Source organism: Odocoileus virginianus, chromosome 11, assembly GCF_023699985.2.
Source record: "Odocoileus virginianus isolate 20LAN1187 ecotype Illinois chromosome 11, Ovbor_1.2, whole genome shotgun sequence".
Classification (NCBI taxonomy): Eukaryota; Metazoa; Chordata; class Mammalia; order Artiodactyla; family Cervidae; genus Odocoileus; species Odocoileus virginianus.
Window position 1 is genome coordinate 18,358,808 of NC_069684.1, and position 15,163 is coordinate 18,373,970.

A 15,163-nucleotide genomic window follows, 5' to 3' on the forward strand; every position below is an offset into this window, starting at 1 on the left:
CTACTAAGCTGTACACTTAGAGATGGTAAAGATGATAAATTTATGCTATGTATTTTTTACCAAAATTTGAACATTTTTAAAGGTCATTTTGTATTATTTAACAAAGGTTTCGAATTTTATATGTTATATATGAAATTTCTTGGACAATCATTTTCTTTAAACACTGTGTAAATCAAGAAAAGGATTTGGTCCTGCTTTGAAGCAGGTGACATATTCTTCTAAGATCGTTGCTTTACTTGCAAAAACATGAAATTGAAACTTCTGATGCTCTTACCCTTTCTGCATTATCTGAACTTTACTTTTCTTACTTGTTAACATGAAATAAATGAGTTGAAATTTTCACATGGAAATTGAGTTCGCCTAAATTGAAGGGAAATATCTATCTTCAGAGAATGAAGAGGAAATTGTACCAAAATTTGATGCTTCACTCTTTCAAAAGAGTTGTTGACTTTACTCACCACATAAAGAAGTAACGATAAGAATTCCCAGGTAGCATACTAGAAGGAAAGCTATTGATACCCCTATGAATCAGAAACTTTAAATGCTCATCATTCTGGTTAATGACCAGATTCAAAACTAGCGGTCCTGTCTTGAATCTATTTGCATAGCAAGCATGTTGTTTTTACTTAGACTAAATGTTTGTTTGGGATGAGATAGTGGAAGCCTGATGGAGATTTGAGGGGGATAAAGAAAACCTTTTAAGAACGCTACTGACCTGAAGTCATTTGCCACCATGATTCCTTTAAGGTACTGTGAGGACACTGAGAAGCCCTACAGTTTTGAGGAAGCACAGCTGAAGAAAACATTTTCAGAGTTTAACTCCTTCTTCCCTTAACACTTATAGGTTCAGAACGTGTTTTGGGGGTTCTTAATTTGTATATTCTGTACTTAGAGCATATTAGAAGCTTAACCCTACTAATCAAAGTTTATTAAATGTTTAAATTAAGTCAGTAAATCCTTAAGAGTCATTTTTCTAGGAGGGATGGTTAGTCATTCTTTCTCTATGTGAGCATAGTCTTTTGTTCACACCTTTGTTGTAGCATTTGTGACATTATGCCGCACTGGATTATTATACTTTTTTTTTTTGGCTTTTTTTTTCCATTTATTTTTATTAGTTGGAAGCTAATTACTTTACAGTATTGTAGTGGTTTTTGTCATACATTGACATGAATCAGCCATGGATCCACATGTGTTCCCCATCCCGATCCCCCCTCCCACCTCCCTCTCTACCCGATCCCTCTGGGTTTTCCCAGTGCACCAGGCCCGAGCACTTGTCTCATGCATCCAACCTGGGCTGATGATCTGTTTCACCATAGATAATATACATGTTTCGATGCTGTTCTCTCGAAACATCCCACCATCACCTTCTCCACAGAGTCCAAATGTCTGTTCTGTACACCTGTGGATTATTATACTTTTTAAAAATTTATCCTTTCTGTTGGACTTTTAGTCTTTGGAGAGCACACATCATATTTTATCCATCTGGGTATTCTCAGTAACTGGGGAAGTTCCAAAAACTTAGTAGGTACAGAGTAAAAGTGTCCAGAGCTTGGGAAGTATCCACAGCTACTTCCCCTGTAGAGCTGAGAGTTTGGTGACTGTACTCGCACCCATCATAAAGTGCAGAGTTGCTGGTTTGGTTTCCTGTGACATGCCCATCCTCACCTCTTCTAAAGAAATGTACAGGCCACTTTCCTAGTTAGATAATTAAATGGATATCGTTTCTAAACTTTGGTTTTTTTTTTTGTTAAATCACTATATTTAACTTTCTAATACTATCAATCACTTATCTATAAATAGTGATTTTTATTTTGTATACGGATTTCCTTAAGGGCTCCCAGACGCTAGTATTTTTCAAAATGACGCATTGAACAGTTTCTTTCGTAATATCTAGTGACATGACTGATCACAGTAGCTCTGCAGAACAGGAAGCAAATCAAATGTACTCCAATTGATCTGAGAGTAGATATCTGGGTAATTAGAATATTCCTAAGATAGAGTTAAACTGAACTGGAAAAGTTAGCCTATCCTCTATCTAATTCCTACAGAAGTGACTCTTAGATTTAAGTCAGTATTTAGAATTTTGATCATGAGAAGCAATGATAAGATAGTGTAGCTTTATTTTCAAGAAGTAGAAACTTTAATTCAACTCAGCCCACATCTATTATATGAGTCTAAATGAGACAAAACATTGTGGGTATTTGTGCTGCTTAACTTCTTCATTTTTGAATAGTATGTTTTTGGTAATTTTGGCATCTACATGTGAATATGTTTAATAAACCTTATTGATTAATTGAGTGAAATGTGAACCTCTCTTATTGGCAAAACTTTTTACTCTGGCCTTATTTCATTGTTATCTAAGTATTAGTCTTTTTATGATAGGATCCTAAATCTTTGTATTCTGGAACATATTGTTAAGATAGGAAACAGTAAGGAATATGAGTGTGAGAGAGCCATCAAAAGCCTTCCTTTTAATTATAAACAGTAATTTTGTTACTACTACAGCAGATCCGAAATCACAGCAACTAGTCATATTCTTATTTTAGGGAATTTATCCTGTAATGTAACAGAAGTCCAGTATAACAAAATAGATTATGATAAAAACTACTGTGTACTAAAACGTTGGGTTACTCCATTAAAGGACTATAGAGTGGTCCCTATTGTTTCTTCAGTATAAGAATGCAGTTGCTTTCTTTGATTTCTTTCATCAGTGTTTTATAGTTTTCTATATGTAGGTCTTTTGTTTCTTTAGGTAGACTTATTCCTAAGTGTTTTATTCTTTTCATCACAATGGTGAATGGAATTGTCTCCTTGATTTTCTTTCTGTTTTCTCATTGTAAGTGTATAGGAATGCAAGGAATTTCTGTATATTAATGATATATCCTGTAACTTTATTCATTGATTAGCTATAGTAATTTTCTGGGTTCAGGGTTTTCTATGTAGAGGATCATGTCATCTGCAAACAGTGAGGGTTTTACATCTTTTCCAATCTGGATTCCTTTTCTTTCTTTTTCTCCTCTGGTTGCTGTTGCTAAAACTTCCAAAACTATGTTGAATAGTAGCGGTGAGAGTGGGCACCCACATCTTGTTCCTGACTTTAGGGGATATGCTTTCAATTTTTTGCCATTGAGGATAATGTTTGCTGTGGGTTTATCATATAGGGCTTTTATTATGTTGAGGTATGTTCCTTCTGTGCCTGCTTTCTGGAGGGTTTTTATCATAAATGGATGTTGAATTTTGTCAAAGGCTTTCTCTGCATCCATTGAGATAATCATATGGTTTTTATCTTTCAATTTGTTAATGTGGTGTATCCTTGTGTCCCTGGGATAATCTTTGCATCCCTGGGATAAAGCCCACTTGGTCATGATGTATGACCTTTTTAATATGTTGTTGGATTCTGTTTGCTAGAATTTTGTTGAGGATTTTTGCATCTATGTTCACCAGTGCTGATGACCTGTAGTTTTCTTTTTTTATGGCATCTTTGTCTTACACTGTTTGTGGGAATGCAAACTAGTACAGCCACTATGGAGAACAGTGTGGAGATTCCTTAAAAAACTGGAAACAGAACTGCCATATGACCCAGCAATCCCACTGTTGGGCATACACATCAAGGAAACCAGAATTGAAAGAGACACATGTACCCCAGTGTGCATCGCAGCACTGTTTACAATAGCTCGGCCATGGAAGCAACCTAGATGTCCATCAGCAGATGAATGGATAAGAAAGCTGTGGTACATATACACAGTGGAATATTACTCAGCTATTAAAAAGGACACATTTGAATCAGTTCTAATGAGGTGGATGAAACCGGAGCCTATTATACAGAGTGAAGTAAGTCAGAAAGAAAAACACCAATGCAGTATATTAACGCATATATATGGAATTTAGAAAGATGGTAATGATGACCCTATATGCGAGACAGCAAAAGAGACACAGATATAAGGAACAGACTTTTGGACTCTGTGGGAGAAGGCGAGGGTGGGATGATTTGAGAGAAAAGCATTGAAACATGTATATTACCATATTGAAATAGGTCACCAGTCCAAGTTCAATGCATGAAACAGGGCACTCAAAACCAGTGCCCTGGGACAACCCTGAGGAGTGGAATGGGGAGGGAGGTATGAGGGGGTTTCAGGATTGGGGACACATGTACACCCATGGCTGATTCATGGCAATGTATGGCAGAAACCACCACAATATTGTGAAGTAACTAGCCTCTAATTAAAATAAATAAATTAAAAAAAAAAGAATGCAGTTGCAACAATGAAAACAGGCTACTTGTTGAAGTTTATGGAGTCAAAATTTGCTTGTTATTTGGTGAAATTTATTATCTGGTGTTTTATTTTTCCAAGAAAAAATAGTTCTTTAATTGAGATTCATTGGTTTCTTGGCAGAATTATGTTCAACTGAGGTAAAAGTGATGGAGGAGTCCTTTTATAGTTTTAGAAACATCAAATGATAAACTTGGATGAAAGGAAAAGCTTTCTTCTATAGAACCATTGTTTTTTTTCTTTTGAACCATTGGTTTTTTAAAAGAACATTAAAATGTATTTTGAATATGTTTTTGAATACTTTAATATATAAACTTCTAATTTTTTCCCACATTTTTGAAGATTAGGAAAATCGTTATCTAATGAACCCATCTACTAACTAAGGCTTGGTCTCCAATGTTGTGGCAGTTTCCTGACACAAATGCATTGTAGGTGATAAGTTAAGGGCCCATTTTAGTTTTATTGTAAATGTTTCTGAACCAAGGGCCACTGGGGCCAGTTCTGAGCTTGCTCCCTGCCTGTTTTTTTTCTGACCTTTATTTCCACTCTGTCACAGAAAATGACAATATAATGTCATAGATACAGATCTCTGTGTTACTATTCCACAGCCCTGAAGCCAGTTTCTCATTCTGAAGCTAGTTCATTGTTCTGTAATATAATGGAGGGGATATAAGGTGAGGCTAAATAAGTACAAAAATTATGGAACCAAATTGCTGGAATTCAAATGCTGGTTCCATCTCTTTTTAGCTCTGTGACCTTGGACAAGTTATTTATCTCTAAAATGGGAATGATTATATTACCTTTTTCATATGACATTTTTGTGGATTGTATGAGCATTTATACAGGGCATCCTAGAATAACATGTGGCACAAAATAGGTTACTTTGTAACTATTAGTTTTATTAGTGTTGTTACTAACATAGAGTCCCCCCAGGAGAGAGCCAGGGCACAGGACTGATGGCAGGAGCCAAAAACACATGTCAGGACCTAACTATGGAGTTACGTACAGGTTGTTTGCTTTTGCAGAAGAAAATGACAAACCAGGAAGGGAGAAATCTGTGTTTGGAACTATAGCACCAAGAGAGTTACAGGTCTTGTGACTCACGGTTACTCTAGTCTTGAGATCAGTTGTGTTTCATTTAAACTGCAGACTGGCAGAAAAGGCTCTGGTTAATAAGTATAAGGCTTTGTAAAGAGTCAGATGCTTCTGCAATGCATATACTGACTCACTAACAAGTAATCACTTTCAGTGACTTGTATAACTGAGAGGGTTTTACCTAGAGGTTGGCACATAAAGTGAGAAATTAGGGCATGATTTTAAAATACAACAAATGAAATGTGTACAATATCCAATCTACCCTGCAATAAGATTTGATCTTCCTTGTTACATTCTGTAGTTTGATGCTACGTAATCTGTCAGAATTTTATTAATCCCACTTACACAGGCAGCCATCTGGACCTTCTCTAAGCAAGACCAGACCAGTATACAACTAAAATGATTGATGGGCTCTGGAATTGATTAGTTGTTCTGTGAGACAAATGAACTGTTTTGGCAGAAAATACCAGAGGTCACTGCCGTGGTCAGACACAAAAGCCTGTAGAATTATAAAGAGATGCTTTCATCATTGACTTATAAAGTTAAAATTTTTAAACTATAATAGATTCTGAAAATATTTTAGAAATATTTTTTCATTAGTTGCTCTAGACCTGATTCTAAAGTTGTAGACTGTAAGTATATATATATTAAAAAAAAAAAAAAAACTAGAATAAAGGTGCTAATTTTATGGTGTAATTTTGTGTTTCTGGTGAAAATATGAATGGAATAAAACTAATGTAAAAGCTAGTCACTTACACATAAATTGTACTCTTAAGATTTTCCTGAAAGAGATGTGATTGGAGAAAAAACTGCAGCATATATGGTTTTATTATAAGTGATTTTTAAACCAAATAGTATTAAATTCCATGTAATTATTTATTCAAAGCTTCACATTATTATCAGCTTTTAACAAATCTGTTTAAGACTTTGAAGCATCCAGAGTGTGCATTACACATATTTTGTACTTAAAAAGTTGAGTATTTGAATTTTTATGCTTTGAGTAGGCTACGTCACTCTGGGATAATACTGTCCCACTGATATCACTGCTGTTAGCACCAAAAAGATTCTCCTGGTAGTTAGTAGCGAAACTCTTCCCTATTTCACTGTGTTGCTTAGGATCAACATTGTGTTAACACTTTGGTGATAGGTGATAAATTGGATGACATATGTCTTGTTACATTCTGCTTATTCTTTGAGGACTGCACAAGTGTGTATAGGCAAGTGGGCAACTCTCCCCTGAGAATGTGATTGCTCAGAATGAACTTGAGTTATGGATTTATTCAGCCTGTAAAACCTCAGCTGGCATAAATAATTGAGAAAGCAAAGGTTTGTCTGTGGTGCATACCTCAGGGACTCATGGCTCCCTTCCTCCTCTCTACCTCCCTTTCTTATGAAAATGATCCCAGTTGCACTCCTGGATAATAACACACCAAGCAATTAAAAGCCATGGGTGGCTGGAGAGAGGAGAAAAGGTTTAGTTAATGAGCTTTTCCTCTTCCAGTGCCCATGAGAGCCTCAGGAATGACAAGGCGATTAAAGCGAAGAGATAATTATAGATTATGTGAAAATGGGCCCCTTGGGACGAGCAGGTCTTGACATAAACAGTAACTGTTGTGAGAGTCTCCTGGCTCTCATATTCACCCTTTTCTTACGTGCTTTATTTAGCTCCTGTGTACTCAGTGTCATGATGCCAGCCAAGCATATAGGCAAGTCCACCTGTTTGCAGATCAACAGCCCTTGCTGAACAAGAGGTCATTCATCAACTAAAACCATCATCTTCTCTTCCTCTTTCCCTCTCTTCTTTCTTTTTCCTTCCCCCTCATCCTTTCCCCAACTCCTTTTTCTGTCTCTTCTTCTTCTAATCTTTTCCTTCTCTCTCTCTTATATCCTTATCCACATGTAGTACCTTTGAAATGCTAGGCACTTAGTCTTGTTTAAGTCTTACAAAGTTTTGTGTGTGTGTGTGTGTGCACTCACAAGTATAAAGATACATTAGTTATGGATGTACTATGTCTATTATAAAAGCTAGTCATATGTATTATAGCTAATATAAATAAATGTTTTCTTCTGTTAAATGCTTTACAGATACATTAAAGAAAGATATCCTAAAAGTGTTAGCAAAGATGTCAGTTTTGTGTGATAGACAAAGTCATCCTCTCATTGAATTGTTATCAGCTGTTCTCTCAATGCTGAAAGCAAGCAATTTTGGTTCATTTCATTGCTTTGCAATTTGTGAAATCTTTGCTAATTGCATTGTATATATTAATAAATGCTGGTGTTTATTGAAGTTTGAATTCTGTATAAAAAAGACATTATTACATGATTTACATGGCTCTACTTTTAAAATTTTACATAATACAAAATTTTATATATTCATTAGATAAATATTTTTAACAGTATATCATGTAAAGTATGCCATTCCTAGGCCTAGACATTGGTCTACCCTATCTCTTTCTCATCTTCTAACACATCAGAAATTCTGTTTCTTCATATTCAAAATAATCCAAATTGATCTGCCTCTCATCATCACCACTATCCTACCTTTTGCATTAACATCACTACTCTACATCTCTTGGCTAGGACACTACAGAATGATTTGCAAAGTAGATTCCTCACTTCCCTTGCTGTCTCCTCCAGATTTATAAATCAAATCTCCAATCACTTTCCTGCTTAAAACCCTTTAATGATTTCCCATAACACTTAGGATAGAATTTTAAAATCCTTAGCCTGTCTTGCAGGGCCCCTCATCATCTCATCTAATGCCAATTTTCCCCTTCCCAGTTGTTCACTTTGCTCCAACCAACTGGCCTATTGTATTTCCTTGAAGGTTCAATTAATATTTGTTGGGTAAATTGATTGAGAGTATTATATAAGAATATGAAAAATGATTCTACCTTACAACATATGCTAAAATCTTAAGCTAGTAATAATGTCAGCCTACATATATTGATCACTTATTATATGTTAGTAACCATACTGCATGTGTTTTATATATATATTATTCCACTTAATCTTCAGAATGATCCTGTGAGATGTAGGTATTGTAAATATCCCTGTTTTACAGATGAGGAAACTGAGGCTCAAAGAGGTTAGGTTACTTGCCCAAGGTCACAGGGTTAGTAATTCTGCTCTTAAGTGCTACAGTGTATTGCTTCTGAGATGTTTGAGGAATCATTGTAATCTCCAATTACTGAAATTGAATTTGATAGTTGTTATTATATTAATATAGTGAGTATCTTCAGTTTACATTTTTTAATTAAATTTCTTTTCCATTTAGTGTTTTTAAAAATGTGCTTCACTGGTATAATTAGAGACTGTAGTCTTTCATTTATCAATATACTGATGATGATGTTTCCCTTAGATTAATTGTTTTTATTGATTTTAGACTTACCTTAATGGTTGAGAATGTAACTCATCTCTGTAGCCAAGAGATTCTATAGATTTTTCTGATGTGGGCACTGGTTTTAGAGGGATTGATCAGAACTGAACTACATTTTTCTTATGGACACTTAAACTATCAGAAATTTTCAATCAACTTTTTTAGAGTTAAGCAGGTTTTAACAGGTGAAAATGCATTTTTAGTAACTAATTTTTTTTAAAAAATATAATTTATGCCTAAATAACCTTTCCAGTATAACAAGTTATCTACAAGAAGTACCTGGGGCATTGATCTCTTCTTTGTTATTGTTTGCTTGAAAAAATATGAGAAAAATATGTTTAAAATGTAGTGGTTTCATTTGAAGGGACTCTTATCAACATATGTAAGATAGTAAATAGAACTTTTTATTTGAGGTTTTTAAGAATTTTATGACCCTAGAACTAAATACACTGCATATGTAATCCAGTCAGAAAATAGTTATTACTTGGTGAAAGTTATTACTTGGTGCAATTCAGGAGACCCAGGTTTGATCCCTGAATCGGGAAGATTCCTTGGAGAAGGAAATGGCAACCCACTCCAGTATTCTTGTCTGGAAAACCCCATGGGCAGAGGAGCCTGACAGGCTACAGTGCATGGAGTCGCAAAGAGTCGGACACGACTGAGTGACTTCACTTTCTTTCATATCCTTTTGTTCTGTTCTTCAAGGTCCTTTAGTCACGTAGCTGGTTTGTCAGTGTATTAGTCAAGCCTCGGTTGAAATGTCAACTCTTCTGTGATGCCCTCTTTGCTCATCTTTGGTTGAGTGGCCCACTCCTTGCGTTGGGCCTCTACTTTATAAAATACTGGGTTGGAGCAATGAGATTTGAAAAACCTCTGCTGCCGTAGTCCCTGTGAGAATTTTGGAAGACTGTTCCCTTTTATATTTTTATGATACCTTCTAAAATATTTTTTAATAACTTTTTTTAGCTGTGCTGTCTTCATTGCTGCGTGTGGGCTTTCTCTAGTTGCAGCGAGTGGGTTTACTGCCTGTTTGCCGTGTGCGGGCTTCTCACTGTAGTAGCTTCTCTTGTTGAGGAGCCTGGGCTCTAGGGGGTGTGGGCTTTAGCGATTGTGGCTTGAGGGTTCAGTAGTTGTGGCACACAAACATATTGCCCTTTGGCATGTGGGATTTTAGTTCCCCTACCGAGGATTGAATCCGTGTCCCCTGCATTGGCTGGCAGATTCTTAACCGCTATACCACCAGGCAAGTCCTAGCATCTAAAATTTTTATTTAAAAATTTAAATAATTGCAAAGGGCATAATTTCTGACATTTTGTAAATAATGGAATTTTAAAATAAACATTCTTTTAGATGTATCCAACAGAATCTAAATACTATAACGACAATCCTTTTTTTAAAATGTATTTTAATTGGAATATAATTGCTTTCCAATGTTGTGTTGGTCTCTGCTGCACAACAGCGTGACTCAACTATGAGTATACATACATCCCTTCTCTCTCGAGCCTCCTTCCCACCTGCCTCCCCCTCAGGTCATCCCAGAGCACCAGGCTGAGCTCCCTGTTCTACACAGCAGCCTCCCGCTAGCTGTCTATTTTATGCATGACAGTGTGTGTGTGTCAGTGCTAACTCTCTTCTTGCCTCCCTGTGCCCACATGTCCATTCTCCATGTCTGCATCTCTATTCCTGCACTGCAAATAGGTTCATCAGTACCATTTTTCTAGAAAAAATGGTGCTGATAATCCATTTTTTAAAAAACATATGCGCATGCTACCATTGAGGAAAATTGGGAAAACAGTACCAGGTCTCTGTATTATTTCTTACAGCTACATATGAATCTTCAGTTGTCTTGAAATAGAAAGTTTACTTAAAAATAAAATTCTGATCTTGATTTTAAAGTATTTGTTTAAGGTCTTCTTTGTGTTTTCGTTCATTCAATAAATTTTAATTATGTATTGGAATGCTGTTTTAATGTCTGATTGCTTGATAAATACAATGAGTTGAAATATTTACTGAATGTGTCTATTAAATAGATATCTGAGTTTATTCCATAAATGTGTTTTTTAATTGTATAAGGTCAGTGGAAAGTAAATAGACTTTAGATGGTTCACCATGAAACCTAACTATCTGAAATAGTCTTTTGATAGGAAAATGCAATCTTTGTAGAAAGTGATGCAGATAGCATTTTTAGGTGTGAGCAAGAATCTCATCTTCCTGTGACTGATATAAGACAGTCATACTTAAACATCATCCCTCTCTTCCATGAGTGTGTGCCCTTACATTTCAAAAGAATGTCAAAGAAAGCGTGTGTGTGTGTGTGTGTGTGTGTGTGTGTGTGTTTTCATTCAGCTAAATGTATTTCCTGTCAAATTTAGGAAATTTGGAGTAATCTCAAGAGAGTCTTGCTGTCTTGTGCTATGGATAATGTGGGACATTCTTGGGGGGTATTCATGAAAATAACTCATACTCATCTGTAGAGGATGGATACGATAATTTTATCACATTCAGCAGAGAAAAGGAGAAAGTAACTGGTAAGCATCAAAAGAGAAGATAAAGTGAGAAGATGTAGAAGGGCCCTAACATTTTTTAAGGCTCTGCTATATTTGGTTTGCACATGTCATTTCATTTAAGTACAGAGAAAAATTTCCTGTGGAAGACTGCATTAACTGGGAAATACAGAGGGAAAAAGAATTAGTTTTGTATATTGTACATTATCTTGTCGGGAGCAAGATACAAGATACACAAAGATGTTGCTTCTGATGTTTCTTCCTTTTGACCACTAGGTGGTGACATTGTATAAAGACAGCTTGGTTGCTGGCATGCCAGTCAAAACATGCATGACTTGGTGTTAGATAACTCTATTTAAAAACTAAGCCCAAGTGTATCACTTAATTTTTTTAATTATTAGTCACTCAGCTTTGTAACACATTCATGGTGATTTTATTGACTTTCCCATTTTATATTTAATTTACATTTTGTACTCTACCCTGAAGTATTTTATAAATACTTCTATGTACCTAACATACCTAGTAATGATAAACTACAGTTGATAAGCAGGTATACAGATGAAAAAAATGCCCTGACCTCCAAAAAATTCACATACCAAAACAAAATAATTTAAATAAAGGATGCATATTAAGAAACACAGAATATATTAAGCAATAGAAACATGTTAAATAAGTTTGTATTTTATTTACTCTCTTACTGCTTATGGCATAGGTGTACATGTCCATTTAGGATAAAGGAAGAAGGGGACACCCAGAAGGTCCTCTCATTTCTGAATAACCCTCCAATATTACTGGGTAAGGGTAACCTATATCCCAAGGATCCTCCATACTTTCCTTTCTGTGCCCCACCACCAACTCCCCATTATTTTCAATTCAAAACAGTTGGTGAGAAGTATATTTTTCATTATGACTTAAAATGGCATAGTAATTTATCTCACAGTTGAAGTTGCTGCCTATTGAATTAGAGGGGTCTCTGTTATTGTATTGAAGGAAACTAGGCCCCTCGTATCCCCAGGTCAGAATGCTAAATGAACTTTTTTCATAGAAAGTATTTTTTGTGATAGTTAAATATAGCTAAAATAGTATTATATGAAGCCTTAATTTAAAAAATCAGACTTGTCCTTTTAGGGGTTTTGGTCTCAGACTTCTCTATTTTTTTTCCCTCCAGAGTAAATGATCTAGAAAAGCATTTTCTCTTCTGCAAATGAACATTTTCAAGAGATTATCCTTTTTTTTTTTAAACATGATTTTTTTTCCTGGAGACTTAGCTCATTTTCTCTAGCTTGAGGTGGACTGTTTCTCCACTGTATTCTGATAGACCTTTTTAAAGATCCAGTTTCACATTATGCTAATAGTGTATGGACATGGGGAACTTCCCTGGTGGTCCAGCAGCTAAGGGCTCCCAATGCAGGGGGCCCAGGTTCAGTCCCTGGTGGGGAAACTAGATCCCACATGCTGCAGTGAAGAGTTCGCTTGCTGCAACTGGAAGGTCCTGCATGCCACAACTAAAGATCAGAAATCACATGTATTGCAACTAAGAAGCACAGCCAAATAAATAAATGAAAATAAATACAGTTTTAAACTGTATAGATTTTAATCATTTCAGCGATACTGTACGTGTACTGAACACAGTTTCTTGCTTATCCTTGTTATCTGTTATAAACAGAATGTTGCCCCATGCCTTGCATTTAGTAGATTCTCAAATACATCAAATGCATAAGGGAATCTTAGATGGTAAATGCCACAGGATTGTGAAGTGAGTTAATTACCACTGACTGGGAAATAACTTTTTATAGGGTAAAAGTTACTGGCTTTTAAGATAGGAAACCTCCTATGGCCAGTCACTTTAATTTCTGATAAATGGAAGCCATGGACTTACATTTATCAAAAATACTAGTTATAATTTTTGGAACTCAAATTGCATTCTCTTATGCCTGTTTGGAAAATTAAGCCCACATGTCGGACAGTTTCATTATTAATATTCCAAGTTACCGATCCTTTGAGGACCTCATTGAAACTACCCACCCGCCTGTTCCCCTTGCTCCTTGCCAACACATTCATAAAAATGTATTATGCATTGGCATACATAATTCTGTATACTGTTTTAGAGGACTCATAGACCTCATGTCAAGAACTTCTGCTTTAGATTCTGCAGTAGATTACAGCTTACTAGTTGAAGATGTGGCTTGATATAATAGAAAAGTAGAAAAATGGACTATCTACAAAATCAGTTCATCTGAGTGAGTTCTACCTCTTATTCTACCTTTGCTAAATGTGATGCTATTTGACAGGTCATATAATGTCTCCATACTTGTTTATCTGTGAAGTGAAGCTGTCGGATAAGAGTAAGTGAGTTAGTACACTGACATGCTTAGAGTAGTACTGGGTGTATAGTATGCTTCCCAGTCTTTATTTGTATTATCTCATGAAGGATTTCAGAATTTTGTGATGCTGTCATTATCATTCCCTTAAGAAAATTACTTTGGTGTGCATGTATGTGTGTGTGTGTGTGTGTGTGTGTGTGTGTTGTGTGTATTTGTGTATAATTTTAAAAACTTGGATAGCAACCAACTTATTCTGTTTTTCTGTAACAGAAGTAGTAAGTTTGTTCCGATCCTTTGCTACCTCTGTACTGGCAATGGAAAATGACCTTCTCACTGCAGTGCTACAATTGAACATTCTGAGTCAGAGGATATATGTGCCTGTCTGTGTAAAAGCAACTGGGGAGAAAAAGAGCATTGAGAAAATCTACTCAAGATGTTTTATTAGTGTACTGGTATAACTTGTTAAAGCAGATGAAGCTTTTCTCTATAGTTGCTAAGAACCTTAGTTTTTTCAGAGATTGGATGTATTGTCTTACTGAAAATCCACTATTGTTCATGGAAAATTCTTTATAAAAACAGATTCCATTAATGTTTACAGCAAACAGATTGTATTAAAAATATGTAACTTTTCTGTGTTACCTATTAAGACAAAAACTTTTTTTTAACTCCAATTAGGGAAGAAGACAAAGACATATTTGATTACTGCAGGGAAAACAACATTGACCATGTAACCAAAGTCATCAAAACAAAAAACATGGATGTGAATATGAAGGATGCAGAGGTATGAAACAAGTCTATTGTCCTTTGCCCAGTAACTATATTTCTAAAAAACTGTCAAAATCTTGGTCAATCCAATTATTTCAATGCAGGTCCACTATTTAAAGGGATCCTATACTAAATTATTTTGTAAAATATATTACTTATTGATTTGTTTTGTGAATAAAACTGTTCACATATTGAGCTTAAACTGTCCCTGAATTATAGTTGTTAAAAAAAGAGGCAAAATTTGGTGATCACTTTGAATCATTTTTCCTTTTTTTGAATCATTTTTCTCATTCTGTGATAATGCGGTAAAGATGATTGAAATGACCATCTTCAATCAAAGGTGGTACATGTTAGGAAGAGGACATGCGGTGATCATGGATAATGTGTAGAGTAGATAATTGACTTCTGTATTAATTGAGCACTCTCTGTACAGGTTAGCCTTTAATGTTATCTCACTTTTAAGCAACATCTTTTCCTGTAATATGTTTTTATGACATCTGGCACTGAAAATGTAAGACTCCAATTCTACAGTAAAGGAGGACCAGTGATACTGGTCCCATCTCTCTCTCCTCACTCTCTTCAGTTTAGTTCAGTTCAGTCGCGTCCGACTCTTTGCGACCCCATGAATTGCAGCACCTCAGGCCTCCCTGTCCATCACCAACTCCCCCAGTTTACTCAAACTCATGTCCATCGAGTTGGTGATGCCATCCAGCCATCTCATCCTCTGTCATCCCCTTTTTCTCCTGCACCCAATCCCTCCCAGCATCAGGGTCTTTTCCAATGAGTCAAATCTTTTTTTTTTCCCCATTTATTTTTATTAGTTGG

At 35.7% G+C, this 15,163-nt stretch overlaps 1 protein-coding gene across 2 annotated transcripts in view; it reads left to right on the forward strand.

Moving 5' to 3' along the window:
- Nucleotides 1-15,163, forward strand: part of ACBD6 (acyl-CoA binding domain containing 6) — a 195,000-nt gene that overhangs the window by 61,552 nt on the left and 118,285 nt on the right. For both annotated transcript variants that reach the window (XM_070473981.1, XM_020868795.2), the window contains one exon: nucleotides 14,249-14,354. In XM_070473981.1, coding sequence (XP_070330082.1) covers nucleotides 14,249-14,354 — 106 coding nt within the window. The remainder of the gene's footprint in view (nucleotides 1-14,248; nucleotides 14,355-15,163) is intronic.